General features: G+C 43.5%; 2 protein-coding genes across 11 annotated transcripts in view; one reads left to right on the top strand and one right to left on the bottom strand.

Moving 5' to 3' along the window:
* Nucleotides 1–665, bottom strand: part of SPAST (spastin) — a 61,841-nt gene extending 61,176 nt beyond the window's left edge. For 4 of the 5 annotated variants that reach the window (XM_073338319.1, XM_073338321.1, XM_073338320.1 and 1 more), the window contains exon 1: nt 4–663. In XM_073338319.1, the coding sequence (XP_073194420.1) occupies nt 4–430 (427 nt within the window). In that variant the 5' untranslated portion in view covers nt 431–663. Of the gene's footprint in view, nt 1–3 lie in introns of all 5 variants that reach the window. The other variant, XM_073338324.1, reaches the window with a different exon arrangement.
* DPY30 (dpy-30 histone methyltransferase complex regulatory subunit) lies at nt 24–23,526 on the top strand. 6 transcript variants are annotated; one of them, XM_073338331.1, is made up of 5 exons: nt 24–232; nt 15,670–15,741; nt 15,816–15,878; nt 20,765–20,907; nt 23,291–23,526. In XM_073338331.1, exons 2-5 carry the CDS (start codon nt 15,706–15,708, stop codon nt 23,361–23,363), a joined length of 315 nt encoding a protein of 104 aa, XP_073194432.1. In that variant the 5' UTR covers nt 24–232; nt 15,670–15,705; the 3' UTR covers nt 23,364–23,526. The 6 variants fall into 6 exon arrangements, with proteins under 6 accessions (XP_073194432.1, XP_073194431.1, XP_073194427.1 ...); XM_073338330.1 differs by having other exon boundaries at nt 151–232; nt 15,831–15,878; XM_073338326.1 differs by lacking the exon at nt 24–232 and adding an exon at nt 13,635–13,807.

Genomic DNA, 23,526 nt, shown 5'->3' with positions numbered 1-23,526 from the left:
CACCTCTCTCCTCTTCATCGATGCGCAGCGCCACGGAGATGCACTCGAAGGCTCGCTTGTGGCAGGCTCGCACCGTCTCGGGCGCCCCGCCGGGCTCGGGCGCGTCGCCGGCCCCGGCCCTGCCCTTGGCGGCCATGAGGGCGCCCCGGGAGAGGCGCTCGCAGAGCCAGGCGAAGAGCAGCCCGACCTGGAAGGCGACGAAGCGGAGCAGCGCGAAGGCGGCGAAGAGCGGGTAGGAGAAGTAATAGAGGTTCCGCTTATGGGGAGACGCCGCGGCCGCCGCCGCCCCCGCCGCCGCCTGCTGCTGTTGCTGCTGCTGCAGGGGGGGAGCCGGCCCGGCCGGGGCGGAGGGGCAGGCCCTGGGGGCTTGGGGCGGGGAGCTGGAGGCGGCTGAGCCCTTCTTCTTCCCTCTGCCGCCCGGAGAATTCATTCACCGCCGTCGCCATAACCCGCTGCCAGCGACTGACAACAACCGGCCATGGCGCCAGCTACGCCCCTTTTAGCCAGCCCCGGCTATGAGGGCTGTGCGGAAAGTGCGCACAAGCCCTTCCTGAATACAGGGACGCGTAGCCGCCGCCGCCCCTAGCGTACGGTTATTGTTGACAAGCAGCTGTGAGAGGCAGGCAGCGAGGCGACAATGGGAGGTGTGGTTGGCGCAGCGGCTGGGCATGGAGACTACATATCCCAACATGCCGCGAGGCACTGGTTGCATAGCATGCCGGGTACTGTAGTCCCTGTTGGTGGCTTTTTTCGAGCGTTCAGGGAATCCGCTGCGGGCGCGTTGCATTTTGGGACATTTAGTCTTTTCGTTCCGCATTGCATTTCGGGAGCTGGTGCGTCGCAAGGCGGGTCAGTTGCCGGTCTCGATGTGGAGTGTTGCATGCCGGGAAATAAGAGGTGCCCCTCCCTGTGCCCTGCTGGGACTTGTAGTACGCGGGGGCTGCGTTGCTCTCTCGGACGAGCAGGCGCTAGGAGCCGCGTGCTGGGTGGTGTCGGTCATGCCGCTCCCAGCCAGCGGTCCTCGCGCCTTCCAGCTGGAGCCTCCGGCTGAGCCCCTGCAGCCCCTCCTCCGCCCTCAGTGGGTGCCCCCTGCAACCCACCCAGTCAGCGGGGTACCGCAAAAAGTGGGTTTTACGGTCTGGTGCCTACACCTGGGGCAGCACAAAAGGCGCCTGGCAACAGGGAATGCACAGCAGGACTGATGTTCCTGAACCAGAAGAGCGAGTCCCTGGCTATGGTAACCTCTCTCACGCCCCTCTACAAACCCTTTATGTTTCGAATAAAGGGCAAGTTGGAAATTATAGGAGAAAGTTTATTTTTAAGGGCACATCCCCAAGGCTTTATTTATGACACACACTCGTCTCTAAGTAACACATTTTATTACAGTGTGCAATCCCTTTGCATGGTTTTTGGTGCATACGAGATAATATTTATTGATTAATTTGACATGTAATGTGAAACAGGCACCAAATGAAGGACAAGTGGCCACACTACATATGACATTCTAACATATTCCCTCTCAACCTGCTTTGGGACAGATCTGGGACACAGTACAGGGGAAAAAATCTTGAAATGAAGAACACTAGAAAATCTATTGGGTAGTAGCAGGATGGTAAAATAGGGAAGGGTCAATTTTATGCAACCTCACCTTCTTAACATTAAAGAGCTATAACAAATTCATAAAATAACATCAATCCAATATTAAAAGTTATATATTTAAAACATGGAAATGTTAAGGTTAAGACTCCCATAACATTAATTTGCTCACATTGCATATATTGTCTGTTAAAGCATACATTTAAACAATTTAACTAGTCATTAGAAATTAAGTACAGTCTTGTTTCAGAGTAGCAGCCGTATTAGTCTGTATCCGCAAAAAAAAAAAAAAGGAGTACTTTTGGCACCTTAGAGACTAACAAATTTATTTGAGCAAAAGCTTTTGTGAGCTACAGCTCACTTCATCGGATGCATCCAATGAAGTGAGCAGTAGCTCATGAAAGCTTATGCTCAAATAAATTTGTTAGTCTCTAGGTGCCAAAAGTACTCCTTTTTTTTAGTAGTGTTGGTTATCTAAGTGTAAAAGGAGAAATTGACTACATTTGGATAAGCGAGTGTTCAGATAACCAAAGAAATTTTCTGTGTGAACAACAGGCTTTGAGACATCCAACCTCATTTCAGATAAAAAGAGGCGTGGATAATCAAGGTTCATCTGCATTATGTGTGTGCAACACAGCTGTCAAAATGTACCTTAATATTTGTATTTTCTCAGAGTTTTCTTTTTAAAAAGAAGTAAATTTAATTTTGCATTAACCTATTATTTGCAGTTAGTTTCCTGTTGTATTTTTTGAAAGAAAAGTCCTTAACTTCCTTCACCCCACTGATGCCTATCAGTCGTCTCCCTTTCTCTCGTCTGGACACCTCCTTCCCAACCGGCACATTCTGTCTCCTGGGCCCGTACACGTCCCCTTCTTGCTGAGCTGTTCCTCATATAAAACGTCATAATAGCATGAAGAGAGGCTCCCTTTAGTTCTTTCTCCATACTAGGATCCAGACAAGCTAAGGGGAAAGAGACTCAATAAGATCTGAGGTGCTCAGATACTATTATGGTAATAAAGATGGTATCAGAACAGAATTGCCAGAGATCCTGTAGTCCTGCACTTTCCCCAGTGGAGCACTTCAATAGTTCCTTCCTCCCAGTGATGAACATGGAACAGCATAACTTCCCCCCCACACACTATACAATTAATTGTCAGGTAGGGAAGGAGTCAGTCAGTGGCTACAGCTCTACTGGATAACCTACCAGGACCATAGCTGCCGACCCCATAGGTGCTCCGCTTAGCACCCACTGACAGCCAAGCTCTCCCCACAGTGCCTCCCACCCTGTGGCGGCCCACTGATCAACTCCTCCCCTTCCCTCCCAGCACCTCCTGCACACTGCAGAACAGCGGCATGCAGGAGGCGCTGGGAGGGAGGGAGAGGGAAGAGCAGGGATGGGGCATGCTTGGGAGAGGGAGTGGGAAGAGGCAGGGCAGGGGTGGGGCCTTGAGGGAAGGCCTGGGAGTGGGGATGGGAGTGGAGTAGGGGCAGGCCTGGGGTTGAGTGGGGCTGAGCACCCCTCAGGTAGAAAGGAAGTTGGTGCCTATAACCAGGACAATTGAGTGAAGGCAAGAAAAATCAAGCTCCTGGAATAGTCTCTTTAGTCTTGCTCATTGTGAGTGAGTGGGACTCTTTTGGCATGCAGTTAATTTTACAGTAGTGTTTAAAATCTCTCCCTGGTGAGGTGAAGGGTATTTTTAATCACACATTCCATTTCCCACATTCAAACTATTTCAGCTCCTGGCCTTCTCCTGGTGCCTGTTTGGGCCTTGCAGTGAAAATGAGGAGTTCTCCCCATCCCCGAAGACATCATTTAGCATGCAAGACTTTGTTAGGATCATTTAAGATCTTATCATGGCATCTTAATGAATTATTTTTGTAATTCTTTAAAACAGTTTCCTTCCACCCCGCCCCCGTTTATCAACAAGACTAAACAGGTTTTACAGGCCTTAAACATGGGTTTTGAACACTGTTCTAAAACATCTAGGGTTCAACTAACTATCCTGCAAACAAGCTGCCAAACTGTTTTAGAAAACCATTCAGTGGGAGTCATGTTTACATCATATTTTATTATGGGATATCAACTCAGTCTCTTTTCTCCCTTATTACTTAGGAAATGGATAAGTCTTCACTCATCCTTTACACAATCTCCTCTATGCATCTCCTTCAGGTGCTGCTTTGCGCATTTCAGGTGATAAAACACATTTCTTGGTACCCGATCTATATATCGGAGATGCTTTTACTAATACCCATTTTTAAATGCACCAAAGGCGCAAGTCACCTCCAAATGATGTCAATATTAATGCAGTGCGACCAAGAGCAGGCACTCATGGTCCAGTTCTACAAACGCTTACTAAAGAGCATAATGCTTACTACTGTGGATACTCTCTTGGAATTCACAATAGTAAGTACTCCACTCAACAGTAAGTATTTGCAGGATCAGGCCTTAAGTTCCTTACAGTTTGAGAATTATTTGGAGAAAATACAGGGATGTTTCAAAGCTACTGAAATGTAATAGACTTGAGATAATTTGAAATTAACCAAGTGGAAACATGATGAATAATTTAGTTAAAAAAATAGGAACAGTTGGAACCTTGCTAATTGAACTCTTTTGTGACCCATAAAGCAGTCAACATATAATACCTATAAATCATATCACATTACACTAAAATCATGTTTTGATTATTTAGATTAGCAGGCTGTATAGAATTACTACTTTTTTTTCTTAAAATCTCATCATTAGAAATGTATAATAGCTAGTAGGTTATCTAGTCCATCCTCCTGCCATTGTAGGATTCCGCTTCTAGAGTATATTCTCAAGTGCTTTGTCTAGTCAAATTTTAATTGACTTAAATAATGGAGCTTCTAACACTTCTCTTGGAAGATACTTACACAATTTAATTCCTACATGTCAACTTTAAAGACAAAAAGTCAGTATGATATGTAGCAGTGTCAAGGTTCCTCCCCCACTCTGAACTCTAGGGTACAGATGTGGGGACCTGCATAAAAACCTCCTAAGCTTACTTTCACCAGCTTAGGTTAAAACTTCCCCAAGGTACAAATTAATTTTATCCTTTGTCCCTGGATCTCCACTGCCATCACCAAACTCTAACGGGGTTTACTGGGAAACATTGTTTGGACACATCTTTCCCCCCAAAATCCTCCCAACCCTTGCACCCCACTTCCTGGGAAAGGTTTGGTAAAAAAGGTTTGGTAAAAATCCTCACCAATTTGCATAGGTGACCACAGACCCAAACCCTTGGATCTGAGAACAATGAAAAAGCATTCAGTTTTCTTACAAGAAGACTTTTAATAGAAGTAAAAAAATCCCCTCTGTAAAATCAGGATGGTAGATATCTTACAGGGTAATTAGATTCAAAACATAGAGAATCCCTCTAGGCAAAACCTTAAGTTACAAAAAAGACACACAGAAAGGAATAGTCATTCTATTCAGCACAGTTCCTTTCTCAGCCATTTAAAGAAATCATAATCTAACACATACCTAGCTAGATTACTTACTAAAAGTTCTAAGACTCTATTCCTGTTCTGTCCCCAGCAAAAGCAGCATACAGACAGACACAGACCCTTTGTTTCTCTCCCTCCTCCCAGCTTTTGAAAGTATCTTGTCTCCTCATTGGTCATTTTGGTCAGGTGCCAGCGAGGTTACCTTTAGCTTCTTAATCCTTTACAGGGGAGAGGATTTTTCCTCTGGCCAGGAGGGATTTTAAAGGGGTTTACCCTTCCCTTTATATTTATGACAAGCAGCTACGTGAGGAGGGTGTGGGTAGGGGATTAATCAGGACCATTTTCAGATTTTTCGCCATTTCTTCCTGTTACCAACCCCCTAGGCCATACATTCCTTCTTTTTAAAAAATGTTACTGTTTTGCGGAGTAACAAAAATCACGGTTATTTAAAAATGAATAAAATATCATAAACTATTCATAAGATATTTTAAATTTGGTAAATGCTTCCCACTGATCCCCCACAACTTGCTGGTAGTGGGACAGCTGGGTTCTTTGCTACACCATAAGGTAGGTAGTAAGAAATCTTTACTCCCCTTCCCAGAAAGGGCAAATGAGTCAAATATTGCAGAGTGGGATTTCTCATCATGGCCATAAGTATGGTGCTTCACTTGAAATTTCAATGCAAGCCAAGTAGTTTATCTTGCAGATGATTAAGACTTTCCACTAGTGCCACATTCCATTAGCTCGTGTCACCTACAGAATGTAGGTGAGCTTAGAGGCCTGTTATTAGATGTCAGCATTAGAAAAATTTTCATTATACTCCATTCGCAATTACCTTACAAAATTATTCTTCCATCATCCCTTTAAATATTAGATAGTTGTCATACTGGCCTTTCATTATCATTTAGCCTAGCAACCATATTTATTTATATTATATCTTCCCTATTGAGGTAGTCCCTCTATCATTTTTATTACTGTTTTCTGAATTTTCTCCAATTTGTTTGATATTATGATCTAGAAGATAGGGCACAGGTCTGCCAATCAGTATTCCCGAGTTCTGTTCCCAGCTTTGCCACTGGACTTCCTGTGGTCTTAGGCAAGTCCCTTAATCAATATGTGTCTCAGTTTCCCCAATACAATACTACTTTTGTAAAGTGCTCTGATCTTCAGATGAAAAGCACTATTGACGTTCAAGTGTTGTCATTTATATACTATGATGTATTACTTTCCCACAACATCCCCAAACATCAGTTCAGCATATGAATGTATTTATCCCTATTGTTTATTTTATAATAAAAGAGTGTTTAAGTAAAATGACAGTTCCAAGCTAAAATCACTTCTGTCCACAAATCTTTCATCTATTGTTACAAGCAACACCAAAGATTGCTATAACAAAAATAAGAAACTTTTTTTTCAGTTTGCTTACTTTGTGCACAAGCAAATAGCCACTTGTACTGCTTCCCTTGTAAAGTCAATTTATTGTGTGGGTCCTTCATAAAGGACAGAGGAGTACATATGATTTTAAATATAAAAATATGACTGTAAAACTACAAAAACTGGCAGGAAAGCTCAGGATAATTCTAACCCCTGAAACTGCGTTTAAGTTATTTTGTGAAAAGGGACTATATTTCAAGTTAATTGCGGTTATATGTATGTATGCCTTATCTAATGGTAAGGGGCATCTTTTAATACATTTTTAAAGTTTTTTTATGAGAGAATAATGAAGTCTGAATAACTGTTCTGGTGGGGCTGATTCTTTGTGTATATTATATATATATTGTGTATCATATATGAGTATATAATGAGTATATTATTAGTCACTCTTTCACTGAAGCTATTATTTTACCAATTTGTGCTATTTTTATTGTGAATTAGTTTTGTTTACACAATTGTAAAATCTTTTTCTTTTCTTAAGTGTCTTGCTAGTTATGTGAGTTATGCACATTTTATTGAATGGCCTGTTTTGCATGACTTTATTTGCTCTATGTTTCATTTTACCTGAAAATCTTTTTAATAAAGGCCAGCCCTTGTTATCCTATTGTGTTGGCTCTGTAGTCTTAATTAAGTAAGTAAAAGAGAAGAAAAGTTGTAAAAAAAATGTTTTGTAGTAACACCAAAAATACACCATGGTTTAGGCTTACATCCTGCAGCTGGATCTGTGCAGCTAGACATTGCACTTGCATGTAGCTTGTTGACTTCAGTGGGATTCAGCACAAGCATAAGGTGCAGCCAATACACATCAGACTGGCACATTACAGTCTTATCTTGCAAATGTGAATTGATGAAGTTAAATATATCCAGATTATTTTCTTGCCACTTCAACCTACGTATTTCTAAGATTTGGACTCTCCTCTCTCTCATGCTTGAGAAGGCTGTTGTTCAGACCCTCATGATCTCACACCTCAACCTGACACCAACCACTGACGCCTTTTAACTAAATTTGAAACACTGCCATTAGGATCATCTTACTGGCTTATCACACTGACTACATCATCCCCCTCTTTGCATTCCTCCACGGGCTTCCCTTCTTCACCACATCCAACATAAGCTCTTTGTCTTGGTCTTTAAGGTCATTTAGATCCATCCTCTGTATAATACAGGGACATGCATATCTAACATACAGTTTTGACTCTAGCATTTGTTCTTTCAATGATCACAGTCTCGATCGCCCAACTGCTCACTTCCCCTTCAAGCACTCCATGCTTTCTGCCATACTGAGTCTATCTGCATAGTTGAAACTCATCAAAATTCATAAAGCCAACACATGATGTGCTTTTAAACCATCCTTAAAACCTACCTCTGCAATGATGGGTATAAATCATTCCTGGCTGGCATTGGTTAGGCAAGGGGAAAACTGTGACTTCTACTTTCCTGCTAAATCCTATTTATTTTATTATTACCACATCCTTCCAAACCACTCCCATCCTATATATCTGTTTCATCCAGATGTTGCATCCTGTCTGACATGAAGATTATGAGCTCTCTGTGTAGAGGTAAAAATCCTAAGGCCATCTTGGATCCTCTAAAGCAGTGCTTCTCAAGCTATCTGATGTGGGGGACTGGCAATTTTTTTTTTCCAATGTGCCGCAGACCGGCAGCCAATGGCTCATGAACCAGGACTGGTCCGCGGACCACCACTTTGAGTAGCACTGCTCTAAAGGACAACTAAGCATCCGTTTTGTAAGTCCTTCTTGTCCCCTCCTCACTCTGAATTTGGCACTTTTTTATGTTTAGGTGGGAAAAAATGGTTACTGTCATTGGCTAATCTGCCTAGCAACCCTATGTCTATATAAGGGCAGTGCTCAGATTAGATTGGGGCTGCTCGCCTGAGTGACAGTCTTGTTGCTGTCTGTTAGAGACAGAGCAAGCGGCTGAGGGTTAATAGGTTAGGCCATTCACCCCACAAGGGTCATCTCAAGCAGGGAATATCCTTACCTACACGAACCTAATCCATCTCCTATAGTGATCGCTTGCCCCATGCATGACGACACAGGTAAAGGGAGAGGGAGGGATTTAATTACCTGAGTACTTCCATCTTACCCAAGAAGACATTCATCTGGTTCCGCCTCAAGGTCCTGGTCTCCATCTGAGGGATCCGGCCATTCTGTCGTGCTGCATCCATCCTGAAGAGGAGAAGACACCATCAAATCAAGCTGCCAGAGATGGTAGTGTCATTGTCATTTTAATCCTCGTATATAGATCCCTGTTGGTACAGCCTGCCTTGTTTTATTATCTGTCTCACCTTGTTACCTGGGAAGTCCTTGCCACCCCATTAATAAATCTTGTTATACCTTTATCCTGTCTGAGTAATATCTGGGAACACAAACCCTCGGTGATAGATATGGGAAGGGAGGCGAACCTGAGATTTCAGAGTAATAGCCGTGTTAGTCTGTATTCGCAAAAAGAAAAGGAGTACTTGTGGCACCTTAGAGACTAACCAATTTATTTGAGCATGAGCTTTCGTGAGCTACAGCTCACTTCATTGGATGCATACCGTGGAAACTGCAGCAGACTTTATATACACACAGAGAATATGAAACAATACCTCCTCCCACCCCACTGTCCTGCTGGTAATAGCTTATCTAAAGTGATCATCAAGTTGGGCCATTTCCAGCACAAATCCAGGTTTTCTCACCCTCCACCCCCCCCACACAAATTCACTCTCCTGCTGGTGATAGCCCATCCAAAGTGACAACTCTCTACACAATGTGCATGATAATCAAGTTGGGCCATTTCCTGCACAAATCCAGGTTCTCTCACCCCCTCAACCCCCTCCCAAAAACCACACACACAAACTCACTATCCTGCTGGTAATAGCTCATCCATAGTGACCACTCTCCCTACAATGTGCATGATAATCAAGGTGGGCCATTTCCAGCACAAATCCGGGTTTTCTCATCCCCCCACCCCCATACACACACAAACTCACTCTCCTGCTGGTAATAGCTCATCCAAACTGACCACTCTCCAAGTTTAAATCCAAGTTAAACCAGAACATCTGGGGGGGGGGGGATAGGAAAAAACAAGGGGAAATAGGCTACCTTGCATAATGACTTAGCCACTTCCAGTCTCTATTTAAGCCTAAATTAATAGTATCCAATTTGCAAATGAATTCCAATTCAGCAGTTTCTCGCTGGAGTCTGGATTTGAATTTTTTTTGTTTTAAGATAGCGACCTTCATGTCTGTGATTGCATGACCAGAGAGATTGAAGTGTTCTCTGACTGGTTTATGAATGTTATAATTCTTGACATCTGATTTGTGTCCATTTATTCTTTTACGTAGAGACTGTCCAGTTTGACCAATGTAAATGGCAGAGGGGCATTGCTGGCACAAGATGGCATATATCACATTAGTGGATGTGCAGGTGAACGAGCCTCTGATAGTGTGGCTGATGTTATTAGGCCCTGTGATGGTGTCCCCTGAATAGATATGTGGGCACAGTTGGCAACGGGCTTTGTTGCAAGGATAAGTTCTTGGGTTAGTGGTTCTGTTGTGTGGTATGTGGTTGTTGGTGAGTATTTGCTTCAGGTTGCGGGGCTGTCTGTAGGCAAGGACTGGCCTGTCTCCCAAGATTTGTGAGAGTGTTGGGTCATCCTTTAGGATAGGTTGTAGATCCTTAATAATGCGTTGGAGGGGTTTTAGTTGGGGGCTGAAGGTGATGGCTAGTGGCGTTCTGTTATTTTCTTTGTTAGGCCTGTCCTGTAGTAGCTGTCACCTTCAGCCCCCAACTAAAACCCCTCCAACGCATTATTAAGGATCTACAACCTATCCTAAAGGATGACCCAACACTCACGTCCCTCGATCTGCTCGCTATGCCCCTACTTATACATCCCAAAATGCCATTGGCCTTCTTGGCAACAAGGACACACTGCTGACTCATATCCAGCTTCTCGTCCACTGTCACCCGTAGGTCCTTTTCCGCAGAACTTCTGCCTAGCCATTCGGTCCCTAGTCTGTAGCGGTGCATTGGGTTCTTTCGTCCTAAGTGCCGGACCCTGCACTTATCCTTATTGAACCTCATCAGATTTCTTTTGACCCAATCCTCCAATTTGTCTAGGTCCCTCTGTATCCTATCCCTGCCCTCCAGCGTATCTACCACTCCTCCTAGTTTAGTATCATCTGCAAATTTGCTGACAGTGCAATCCACACCATCCTCCAGATCATTTATGAAGATATTGAACAAAACCGGCCCCAGGACTGACCCTTGGGGCACTCCACTTGATACCGGCTGCCAACTAGACATGGAGCCATTGATCACTACCCATTGAGCCCGACAATCTAGCCAACTTTCTACCCACCTTATAGTGCATTCATCCAGCCCATACTTCTTTAACTTGCTGACAAGAATACTGTGGGAGACCGTGTCAAAAGCTTTGCTAAAGTCAAGAAACAATACATCCACTGCTTTCCCTTCATCCACAGAACCAGTAATCTCATCATAGAAGGCGATTAGATTAGTCAGGCATGACCTTCCCTTGGTGAATCCATGCTGACCCTTTCCTGATTACTTTCCTCTCATGTAAGTGCTTCAGGATTGATTTTTTGAGGACCTGCTCCATGATTTTTCTGGGGACTGAGGTGAGGCTGACTGGCCTGTAGTTCCCAGGATCCTCCTTCTTCCCTTTTTTAAAGATTGGCACTAGATTAGCCTTTTTCCAGCCATCTGGGACTTCCCCCGTTCGCCACGAGTTTTCAAAGATAATGGCCAATGGCTCTGCAATCACAGCCGCCAATTCCTTTAGCACTCTCGGATGCACCTCGTCCGGCCCCATGGACTTGTGCACGTCCAGCTTGTCTAAATAGTCCCTAACCACCTCTTTCTCCACAGAGGGCTGGCCATCTACTCCCCATGTTGTGATGCCCAGCGCAGCAGTCTGGGAGCTGACCTTGTTAGTGAAGACAGAGGCAAAAAAAGCATTGAGTACATCAGCTTTTTCCACATCCTCTGTCACTAAGTTGCCTCCCTCATTCAGTAAGGGGCCCACACTTTCCTTGGCTTTCTTCTTGTTGCCACCATACCTGAAGAAACTCTTCTTGTTACTCTTGACATCTCTTGCTAGCTGCAGCTCCAGGTGCGATTTGGCCCTCCTGATTTCATTCCTACATGCCCGAGCAATATTTTTATACTCTTCCCTGGTCATATGTCCAACCTTCCACTTCTTGTAAGCGTCTTTTTTATGTTTAAGATCCGCTAGGATTTCACCGTTAAGCCAAGCTGGTCGCCTGCCATATTTACTATTCTTTCGACTCACCGGGATGGTTTGTCCCTGTAACCTCAAAAGGGATTCCTTGAAATACAGCCAGCTCTCCTGGACTCCTCTCCCCTTCATATTAGTCCCCCAGGGGATCCTACCCATCCGTTCCCTGAGGGAGTCGAAGTCTGCTTTCCTGAAGTCCAGGGTCCGTATCCTGCTGTTTACCTTTCTTCCCTGTGTCAGGATCCTGAACTCAACCAACTCATGGTCACTGCCTCCCAGATTCCCATCCACTTCTGCTTCCCCCACTAATTCTTCCCGGTTTGTGAGCAGCAGGTCAAGAAAAGCTCCCCCCCTAGTTGGCTCCTCTAGCACTTGCACCAGGAAATTGTCCCCTACGCTTTCCAAAAACTTCCTGGATTGTCTATGCACCGCTGTATTGCTCTCCCAGCAGATACCAGGAAAATTAAAGTCACCCATGAGAACCAGGGCGTGTGATCTAGTAGCTTCTGCCAGTTGCCACAAGAAAGCCTCATCCACCTCATCCCCCTGGTCCGGTGGTCTATAGCAGACTCCCACCACTACATCACTCTTGTTGCTCACACTTCTAAACTTAATCCAGAGACATGGAGTAATTGGTAACATGGAGTTCTATGTGCTTTGACTATTACAGATTTCTGTCAGTTTTACTCAAAAATATTGAACTGTGTTTTTTTCCTAATTACCATCCCTGTAAACTCATTATGGGCACTGACAGTGATGCTGAATTCTTTCCATCTCAGCTGTCACCACCCATAATAAAGGTTCTAGGCAAGACAATTGAGAACCACAACCACCTGTGCAACTTTTTGCCTTCGGTGACTCTCTGCAATTGTCATTGAGGGTCACATTTGCCTGCAATTGCACTGCCTTTTATTAATGATGATGCACCAAACCAAGGAAGGGAAACCAACTGCTAAAGCCCTGGGGTAAGTTTGTGCTGTGGGAAGTTAGACAAGACATCATTTTACATGCCCACTGGACTTGAGTGAAATGCACTAATAGGGAATTCCACACCTTTACTATATGCGTGCTATAACTCAGGCTCCCTCCTCGGTTACAATTACCAGTTAAACTGACTGCAGATGTCAGGTTTCAGAGTAACAGCCGTGTTAGTCTGTATTCGCAAAAAGAAAAGGAGTACTTGTGGCACCTTAGAGACTAACCAATTTATTTGAGCATGAGCTTTCGTGAGCTACAGCTCACTTCATCGGATGCATTTGTGCAGGAAATGGGCCAACTTGATTATCATGCACATTGTGTAGAGTTGTCACTTTGGATGGGCTATCACCAGCAGGAAAGTGAATTTGTGGGGGGAGGGGGGGTGGAGGGTGAGAAAACCTGGATTTGTGCTGGAAATGGCCCACCCAATGATCACTTTAGATAAGCTATTACCAGCAGGACAGTGGGGTGGGAGGAGGTATTGGTTCATATTCTCTGTGTATATATAAAGCCTGCTGCAGTTTCCACGATATGCATCTGATGAAGTGAGCTGTAGCTCACGAAAGCTCATGCTCAAATAAATTGGTTAGTCTCTAAGGTGCCACAAGTACTCCTTTTCTGACTGCAGATGCGTCTACACTACACGCTGTGGGACTAACTCCACTGCTAAGCCGCGCCCCTGCCCCTAGACTCCAGAAGCAGCAGCGCAAGGTCACGAGGCTAGGCGGCCGGCAGCTCCAGCCAGGACAAGCCAGCAGACTTCAATGGGCGGGGCCACTGACGATCACGTGTCTGATGATGCTGGGGGGGGGCCCCCAAGCCTGAACTTTTTCCATTGCCCTACCTGGGGCGGGCGGGCCTTCCCTTCGCGCAGGCGCAGTTGGGTGGTCGCCGCAGCACCACTTCCTTCACTTACGGCAAAACAATTTACGATATCCCCGCCAAGCGTGCTGTTGTTAGTGGCTGAGGCTGTTGCGAGGCTTCTGTAGCCTCGCAACGATCCTTCCCTTTTTCTCCCTACGGTGAGGCTCGTCGCCGCGTCCTCTCCGTTGAGCGGCTGTCTCGAGAGGTGAGCGCGGCTCCACGGCCGAGGAGTGCGGGTAGCGCTGCGTCCCTCGCTGCCGGGCGTGCGGCTGGAGGGGGCACAGCGGGCGGGGCCGCGAGGGTGGGCTGCTCCGGTCCGGTCCGGTCAACGCCTGGTGCCGCCTGCCCGCTCCTGGCGCGGGAAGCCTCGGCTGTGGCCCTCGGGGCGCGGACACCGGCACTCGGTCTCAAAGGGAGCCTCGCTGCGGGAGCCGCCGCAGCCCGGGCCGTTCTAGCGGCTTCCCACGGTACCAGCTGCTCCGCGCCGAGAGCAGGTGCGCGGGGGGGGAGCCGAGCCGGAACGCGGGGTTGTCCCAGGCTGGCGTGTAGCCTCTTGACGGAGGTCACTTCGTAAGACAGGAGAGAGTTGTGGTTTTTTTTTTCCTGGTCTTCTAAGCTGTGCTGTAATGTTGGCCCCGGACTGCTGGTATCGGAGGCGGCTGTGACAGGGAGTGGGTTTGGGTTCGCTCAGTGGCATTTATTTCTCCTGAAATGGGAGCTCTCCTGTATGCCGAAGCGATGCTCCTTCGCCTGTTCTGAGAATGATTAAAAAGGAGAAGCCGTCGTAATCCAGCTCTCAACTCCTGCTCCGATCCCCTCGTCTCCAGCTTTGCTGGAGGAGCCCTTGGACGTCTCTGAACATACACCTCCTGTACTCTAGCGCCTTAATGGAGGAAGTGGGATTGTTTGGGTCCTCTAGGAGATATTGTAATACCAGTACATAATAGATATCCCTTCTCTGATATGTTCATTATCTACGGGAGGTAAATGAGTGTTAATAATTATTGAAACACTTTCTTCCTCCCTCACTTGATTGGCTTTCTTTCACTTGACTCTTTGAGGATGCCAGTTTCACTATTTCTTTATTTACTATAGAGCAGCCATTCTCAGACTGTGTGGTGGGCCTCTCGAGGGAGGTGAGAGCTGTGTGGGTTTTTTGTTTTCGTTTAAGAGCTCTGGCTATCAGCCCCAGCTGGCTGGGTCTTGTGCAAAAGGGTCAGGCACACCTAGGATGTGGAGATAAAAGTGACAGCTGGAGCTGCTTCACCTGAGCTTCAGCTCTCCTCTCTGCCATCCCTTACGCGGGGCTTAGGCATTCAGACTTGTGGTGGCAGCAGCAGCATAAAGTAAGAGTGTCAATGGGGTGGTAAGTCTGTTGTGAAAAGTGATTTCACATTGCTACCCTTACTTCTGTGCTGCTGGTGCAGTGCTGCCTTGAGAGCTGGTGGCCCAGCCAGTAGCTGCTGCTCTCCACTCTGCCTTCAGAGTTAGGTAATGGTATATATACTTGGTAGGGGATGGCATAAATGACTACAGACATAAAGAAAGGGGGCCCGATCAAAGAACAACTGTTATAGAGTCATATAGGGTAGAAAAGACAAAACAAGCAAAATACAGATTTTTAAAAACACATGTCTCAGGCCTTTAAATGTTATAGAGATTGAAAAAAGGAACAAGTCTGATTGGTTTTTTTATTATTTTTTTTAAAAAAAACTTTTGCTGGTCTCCTTTAATACTAACTTGTACAGTCAGTTCTAGATGTTTCTGGACCACGTATACACATTTGCTAATTCTTTTCAAAGTAATTATGACTGAACTAACCTTGTCTAAAAGTTCTCTTTTAAGTTACTTTGTCTGAGTTTATTTCACATGTTCTTTTGCAAAACTTCAGATTTTTTATACAAGAAAAATATGGTTGACAGAGCTGAGGGGGAGGGAAAGGACCCAAACCTACCTTGGTGATAACTCTTTGCATGATGGTGACCAAAATTGTCAACCGTATTTTAAGTGTCAACTACCTTATTTTTTATTGATTTTAATGTTCTGATTTTTTTGTTACTTCCCAAGATTGTTGCACATTTGGTGACTTTCAAGTTTCAAATCATGGACTCAGAACAGATCATGGAGGGACAGGCACAGGTATAGTAAGAAACTTTTTACACTGATTTTTCTGTTAGCAGATGCATAAAGTGCATTTTGGTTTTGCTGACTAGCATGTTGTTTTACAGGTTCCAGAAAATCCTCATGCTGAATATGGCCTTACAGAAAATGTAGAGGTAACTAAGATTTAATTGTTCTCAAATGCAATTGAAGTAGTATTTCTGATTTGGGGGAAATATGGGTTTAATTTAGCTAAAATGATTGCAGAAATCAGACCCAAAATACAAGGAACTGAATGCTTTTGAAAACAGTGGGTAATGAAGGGTGCTTAGCATAACTCAGTAAATGCTGGTACCATGCACAATTGACCTTTTAATAGTATATCCGTATTGCTGGTTGGGCTGCTACCATTCTGTTTCTAGTCCCACAGAAATAATGATCCCTTTGTGTGGTGGTTTTGTCCTTTGGGTTTGTTTTTTTTTTAAGTGCTATATACAACTTACCTCTGCTACCTCTTACAACAGGTTCTTCTGACAATACACCAATGGAACACTTCTTGAGGTTACCCAAAGCCTCTTGTATGAATCGCTACCACCTCCTTACAGCATGAGAGAGCAGTGTCTTTGCCAAGTGAGGGGAAAATGCCTCCCAGTTCTGGCAGCACAAGCACTCTGCTCCGGGCCTCACAAGCCTGGCTTTTTCTCTCTGCATGCTGAAAACTTACATGCCCCCAATGGTTATATTTGAGTGCTCAGGACCTTGTCTTCTGGACTTCTGTGGTGTACACTGATCCACTGCCTCCATGGAAGCAGTGCACGCCAATTTACCAGCCTTACCTCAGTTCAACACTCTCCTTAATACAGTAACTGCTCACTTAACGTCATCCTAGTTAACATTGTTAGGTTGCGGACCTATTAGAGAACATGTTCATTTAAAGTTGCCCAATGCTCCCTTATAATTTTGCTTGGCAGCTGCCTGCTTTGTCCACTGCTTGCAGGAAGAGCAGCCCTTTGGAGCTAGCTGGTGGGGGCTTGGAACCAGGGTGGGTTGGCATCTCCCCTATCAGCTCCCCCAAGTTCCCTGTGCAGCAGCTCCCCAGTAGGCTATCAATTGCTGGGCAGTTTAGGTGAACATCCCGCCCTCCACTACTGTGTGCTGCTCCTGCCCTCTGCCTGAGAGCTGCTCCCGGGAGCCTCCTGCTTGCTGAGCAGGGGCGGGGAAAGAGGAATACTGATGTCAGGGTGTCCCCCTGCTCCTACACCCTGCTCCTGCACCCCATCTCCACAGAGCAAGGTGGGGACACGTCAGGGCTCAGGATGGAGGGAGCTTGCTGGCAGCAGCTGCTGTCTCAACTTGCTGATCTACTTAAAAAGGCAGCGTGTGGTCAGTGTACTTAAAGGGGTAATGCACGTCTCTCTCTCACTCACACGGCATGTGTGTCTCTCTCACTCACAGTGTGTCTCTGTTCCACACACGTGCACCACTTGGCACTTTGGAAAGTGGAAGGAGTGGTTTGCTCCAGAGGGATAGCGTGGGTTCATCATCAAGTTCAGTTTCCACAGGAAATATTTGCAGCCACTGCTATGCATCCGTTGTGTCTCCTCCCTCCATTTGTGCTGCCTTGTAGAGTGTGACACTACATTAACAACAATGTGTTAACCCTTGAGGGCTCAGCCAAGTGCTAGTTCATCATTTAGCAGCAAGGCATTCCCTGGGAAATATTCCAGCCTCTGACTCCACCACCTCAACCAAGCTTCACAATCATTGTTGGTTACAATATTAAATTGTTTGCTTAAAACTTATACTGTGTGGGTATATATATACACATACATATATATATAATTTATTTCCCTGGAACCTGACCCCCCTTATTTACAATTAATTCTTACGGGAAAATTGGATTTGCTTAACATCATTTGCTTAAAGTAGCATTTTTCAGGAACATAACTACAACGTTAAGCAAGGAGTTACAGTACAAGGGGCTTAGATGTGTTGATAATAAAACAAAATTGAAGACTATTTTAACACAGCTTGAGATAAAGATTCCAAAATAAAAGATTTGGAAATGTAAGGGTACAGGAGAAAAGAGAATCATAAAATGCAATCTATAGCATATACTTAGACAAGAAAGTAATTTGTCACTAATACGGTATTTCTCACCCAGTGGGCAGACCTTGCAGCGCTTGTCCAGCCCAAAGACCTTTTCATGAGACACTGGCAGAATGTCGCCTCTGTAAAGGATAACATCTTATCCCCTTTCCCCTTCTCTTACACAGTTATGGACTGTTATCTCTTAGCCTAGGGAGTCACCTAAACAGAGATTTCTCTTGGATTTTGTTTCTTTGTAAACACTCACTCCTGCATCTGGTCGAGAGAGTGAACGCAGGGCTGCCTCCACAGATGTTGATTGTCAGCTCTGAGACTCCTTGGCCTCAAGTGACAAGTTTCACTTCCAGCAGTTCTGGAACAAAATATACTATGTTACATAACTCTAAAATTGTTTCCCATATTAACATCTCCCAATAACCATGTCAATCAGCTTGTTTTTAGCTTTCAGCAAGACTACACATGACCCCCTTCGGTGAAATATTGAGAAGGTGGTCAGACACAGGAGTGATGCCTGTCTGGGAATGTTGGCATGTCACCTTCCTGGCAACTTTTTTTTTTTGAGGGGGGGACGCTTTCCATGTTTTCAGGCCTTGGAAATGTGCCAGAATAGTCAACTTTTTTTCTCCCCCCTCTCTTAATTATTTGAGAGTGCTATTTTGACACACACTTTTTCTTTTGTTGAGAAAAGGTTAGGCTTGGGGAATGACTAGTAAACATATGCATAACAATAAGAGTAATCATAAGACAGGTGCCTTCAATTAAGTCCCTCTAACTTTCTTCTAGTCTAGGCTAGTGAATAATAGCATTTAGCCACTTCTTGCTGTTCAAAAGTCCTGTCTTGCCATTCTCCATCTTGGTCATACTTCCTTGTATTCTTTTCAATCTCCACTGTATCTATTTTGATATGCTATGACCCAAATTGGTCGCTAATCATTGCACATTTTGTGTATATAATGTTTTTCTAGAGCTGTAAAGCGATTAAAAATAATTGCGCGAATAATCACACTGTTAAAGAATAATAGAATACCATTTATTTAAATATTTTTGGATGTTTACTCATTTTCAAATATATTGGTTTCAGTTATAACACAGAATACAAAGTGGTGTACAGTGCTCACTTTATATTTTTGATTACAAATATTTGTACAGCAAAAAAACAAAAAATAGTATTTTAATTCACCTAATACAAGTACTGTAGTGCAATCTCTTTATCATGAAAGTTGAACTTCCAAATGTAGACTTATGTACCAAAAACCCCTGCATTCAAAAACAAAACACTGTAAAACTTCAGAGCCTACAAGTCCACTAGGTCCTACTTCTTGTTCAGCCAATCACTCAGACAGACAAGTTTGTTTACCTTTACAGAAGGTAATGCTGCCTGCTTCTTGTTTACAATGTCGCCTGGAAGTGAGAACAGGCATTTGCATGGTACTGTTGTAGCCGGCGTCACAAGATATTTACATGCCAGATACATTAAAGATTCATATGTCCCTTGATGCTTCAACCACCATTCCAGAGGACATGCATCTATGCTCGTGACGGGTTCTGCTCAATAACAACCCAAAGCAGTGCGGACCGGCACATGCTCATTTTCATCATGTGAGTCAGATGCCACCAGCAGAAGATTGATTTTCTTTTTTGGTGGTTCGGGTTCTGTAGTTTGTACATCAGAGTATTGCTCTTTTAAGACTTGTGAAAAAATGCTCCATGCCTCATCTCTCTCAGATTGTTAAATCATGGGTTGTGTTCTGTAGCTATTTAGAAATTTAGAAATTTCACATTGGTATCTTCTTTGCGTTTTGTCAAGTGAGCACTGTACACTTTGTATTCTGTGTTGTAATTGAAATTGATATATTTGAAAATGTAGAAAAACATCCAAAAATTTAATTTCTATTGGTATTTTATTGTTTAACAGTGCAATTAATCGCAATTAATTTTTTTAATTGTGATGAATTTTTGTTATTAGTCACGTGAGTTAACTACGATTAATCAACAGCCCTAGTTTTTTCTTACTTTTATGATGCCAGGGTGTGTTCTGTGAGGGTTGTGGTTTTGGTTTTTTTGTATTTACAACTACCATGGACAGACTTCTTTGAACTACCCATGATGATTTCTAGATCTTACCCCAAATGTTCTTTGCATATTTAGAATAAATTATAGACTAACTTTCTGTAGTGCTGATGTTAAAAATATATCCATGTGTGGCAAAACTGACAATTTTGGAGGACGTTATGTTAAATTATATTGTGTGTGTAAAAATCCATTTGACAATAGTATAAGACAATTCATTTAATATTTTCTGACCAAAAGGTTACAATATAGTGGAGCCAAAAAAGTGGAGGAAATGTATCTATTTTGTGCGTAAGCATTTCAGCGTATTAAAAAGATTAATAACTTACTGTATTGGAGCCTGATTTCACACAGGGATTTGCATGGTTGGACCAAGTACCATGTACCATGGTCTGTTCCAAGTACCATTGCTGGCAGGGGAACGCTTGGTAAATTCAAGTGTCCTATCCTGCAAATCCTTCTTGCAGAATTTGGTCCTACTTTTTGAAGCCTGGTACTACAAATGCTCACAAGAGCAACTTAATGAGGACTGCTTACATAAATAAAATCATTCTAATCTATAACAGTTGGCAGGGAAGAGCCATGAATATAAAAGAGCTGATGAAAATGGTAGTGTAGGGGCTGCCTCCAGTTTCAAGAAACTTAATGTAGCTTATATGGCAGCATGCTGTTAGAATCTAACATAAGGCTTTCTATATTTAACTTAAGAAAACAGAATTGAGATTCTCAACCAAATTAAAAATATGGAGTGAAATTTGAGGATAATTTCACTCCATCTTCTAATACCCTTATCTGATTGCTTTTGCTGAATGTCTACTTTTAAGTAGACTTTTTATGTACTAATTTCAATACTTTTATTCACATGATGCCTTGAATTCATCAGAGGATAGTAGAAAATGAGAAGATTAACGCAGAGAAAACATCAAAGCAGAAGGTGGATCTTCAGTCGTTACCTACACGTGCCTACTTGGATCAGACAGTTGTGCCTATCTTACTACAGGGACTTGCTGTACTTGCAAAGGAGAGGTAAAGAACTTAATGTAGCATTTTTCTCAAAATAAAGGAGGCTTAGATGTGGCCAGGGCCTTCCCACTTACCGGCTTGCAAAACCAGTTTGTCTCCATCAAAAGCTCACGTATGGCATTTGGGGTGGATGTAATAGCATTCTCTTGAGCAGCCAAGATGTGTTCTGTAACTAGCTGCTTGCAATGTGAGCTGTATAAGAGAATATCGGTAATCTCATTGTCACAAGGACATGTCGTTTTAGTGCAAAGTTTTCACAGGGTAAATAAGAATGCAGTCTGAATAAATCTGTTCTTTAAGTAAATCTGTTGCATGGTTCCTCATGGCAAGAGCCTGGACAGACATTTCACCAGCATTCTTAACCTGGCTCAGGGTTCTTGAATGAGTCCTGCTCCCTCAGTAAGTAGGTACTCCTCATGCTGTCTCTTACTTTATTGAACAAGGTAGTTCCAGAAAATCCAGCTGGTAATAGCATATAAATTCTTCCTCGGCACTTATTCTTGGGAGTTCATACAATGAGAGATTGTGCTGTAGCGGCATACTAATGATACTGTTCCCTTTGTTTAAAGACTGTTTTTCCAGGAGGCCTCATATATACTTTGAACAACATGGAAAGGATGTTCCTCAGTAGAAACACTCAATTGTCCTTCCTCTCCGGTTGATTCCTGTCATCTAGGTATAACTGGAACCACTTGAGTGTCATACTGCACATGCTAATAATACCCCTTTGTTGCCGAAGGAACAAACTTTGGCTAATCTTATCAAAAACTTAGAAGGACCACAATGGACTAAGTTAAAATCATGAGAACCTTCAGACCTCTCCCAGTGGTATCTTAACCCCAAAAGAACATTTGAGTTTAAACTAGAAGCCACCCACATCAATAACTAACCACTTAGTTGCTGTGTAGAGACAATATTCTGCTTATAAACTGTGTGCAGATCTTCTACTGATTTATTTGGGGTTCTGCTTTGGATGGAGAGTACTATGTAGTCCTAAATTGATATATTCCAGACCACAGTTAAAACTTTTGGACACTTCCCTGGAATGAGTGTGATAACCTGATATGTGGGGTGAGACAAGTTGGATTACCAGGATTTATGCACTACACTTTTCTGCGGCTGAAGAAAAACAAATCTTACCTAGCAAGGCTGTGGTGAGGCTTAATTGTAAAGCAGTTTGCATGTTAGTGTTTTTTCTTCCAATAATTTCAACTGTTATCACAAGTGTTGGTTAGAAAAAAATATTTGGCAGAAGCAACAAAGATATCTTTGAGGCAGACTGTTCTAATGGAGGCACTAAACAGTTGCTATCTGAAGTAAATCAAATAACAAGACAAGAACAAAGCAGACAAAGAAGCTGGCTACTTTAAATCTTTACCTTACCTGGCAGGAGTTGGTGAAATAGGCAAATGCATTAGAAATTACATTAAATAAATTCAGTGTGTAAACTTGGGTAATTCACTTGACACTTTAAGATGGATATGGGTTAGAGGGGGAGAGAGGCCAGCCTTTCTAAACTGACTTCATTTGCCTAGTCAGTGTCACTTCCATTGTCTCTCCTTCCCCTTAGATCCACTCTTCCTTCCCTACTTCGTATGCAGTCTCCTTCCCTTCCAGAACCTGTGCACAGCATCTTCCCCTGGTAGCTGCTTAATATAATTGTGGACACATTTTAGGCGTTGTCTGTCTTACCGATTAACTGTGAACCATAAGCCTCTAAAGAAATAAAATGAGAAATGTTGATTTCCATAGAATTATATATGCATCTGAATTATAGTTATGAAGAATGTTTTCTTCTCAGGCTATGACTACACTGAGCCAGGTGTGTGACTCTCCTGTTCATGTACACATACTTGCACTTACTCTCATCAAGCTAGTACAAGTAGAAATAGCAGTGTAGCTACGGTAGCACGGGTGGCAGCAGCAGAGGCATGGCTGAGCTGTACTAAGTATACATCCTCCTGAAACTGGTGTGCATTTACTTGGCACAGCTTAGCCTTGCCTCTGCTGCTGAAACTGTGGCTGAACTGCTATTTATACTCACTAGTTTGGTGACAGCTAATATGAGTGTGCACATGAGCAGAAGAATCACATCCCTAGAGCTTATTGTAGATGTAGCCTAATAATGACAATTGTGTAGGGGCTATCGGGGACCAGGAAGTGTTGCAATGGGAATCTTAATAAATGGAGGAACTTCCTGGCTAGGGAGTTCTCTAGTTGCTGCTGAAACATGACCCTTTGTGATTGTTATGCTACAAAGCTGAACATTTCTAATTTGTCCAGTGCTTTTACAAGTAAGTCTGTTTTCAGTGAAGATGAGCTCTCCAGCTCACTTAAATGTATGTGACAAATAGTAATTACGCTTGATTTTTTTTTATCTCTACAGACCGCCAAATCCTATTGAATTCCTAGCAGCATATCTTTTAAAAAACAAGTCACAGTTTGAGGACCGAAATTAATTCCATGGGAAGAGGACGACAGTTTGGCTGCTAAACTTAGATGCTAATTTGCCATGATTCATTCTTTGCTGTAAAAATCATACAGAACCACCAATGTCTTTCAGACTGCACAATTTCCCTTATCTTTTCTTGAGTTATTTAATAAAGTACATTTTTATTCTTA

Source organism: Lepidochelys kempii, chromosome 3 (genome assembly GCF_965140265.1).
Source record: "Lepidochelys kempii isolate rLepKem1 chromosome 3, rLepKem1.hap2, whole genome shotgun sequence".
In the NCBI taxonomy this organism is placed as follows: Eukaryota; Metazoa; Chordata; order Testudines; family Cheloniidae; genus Lepidochelys; species Lepidochelys kempii.
Note: the sequence above shows the minus strand (reverse complement) of the source record. Positions and strands in the feature narration are given on the sequence as shown.

Coding starts and splice junctions, on each gene's coding strand:
- DPY30 (XM_073338331.1), top strand. CDS start 15,706: ATGGACTCAGAACAGATCATGGAGGGACAGGCACAG. Junction 15,742..15,815: donor TCATGGAGGGACAGGCACAG/GTATAGTAAGAA, acceptor TTTGCTGACTAG/CATGTTGTTTTACAGGTTCC. Junction 15,879..20,764: donor GCCTTACAGAAAATGTAGAG/GTAACTAAGATT, acceptor TGAATTCATCAG/AGGATAGTAGAAAATGAGAA.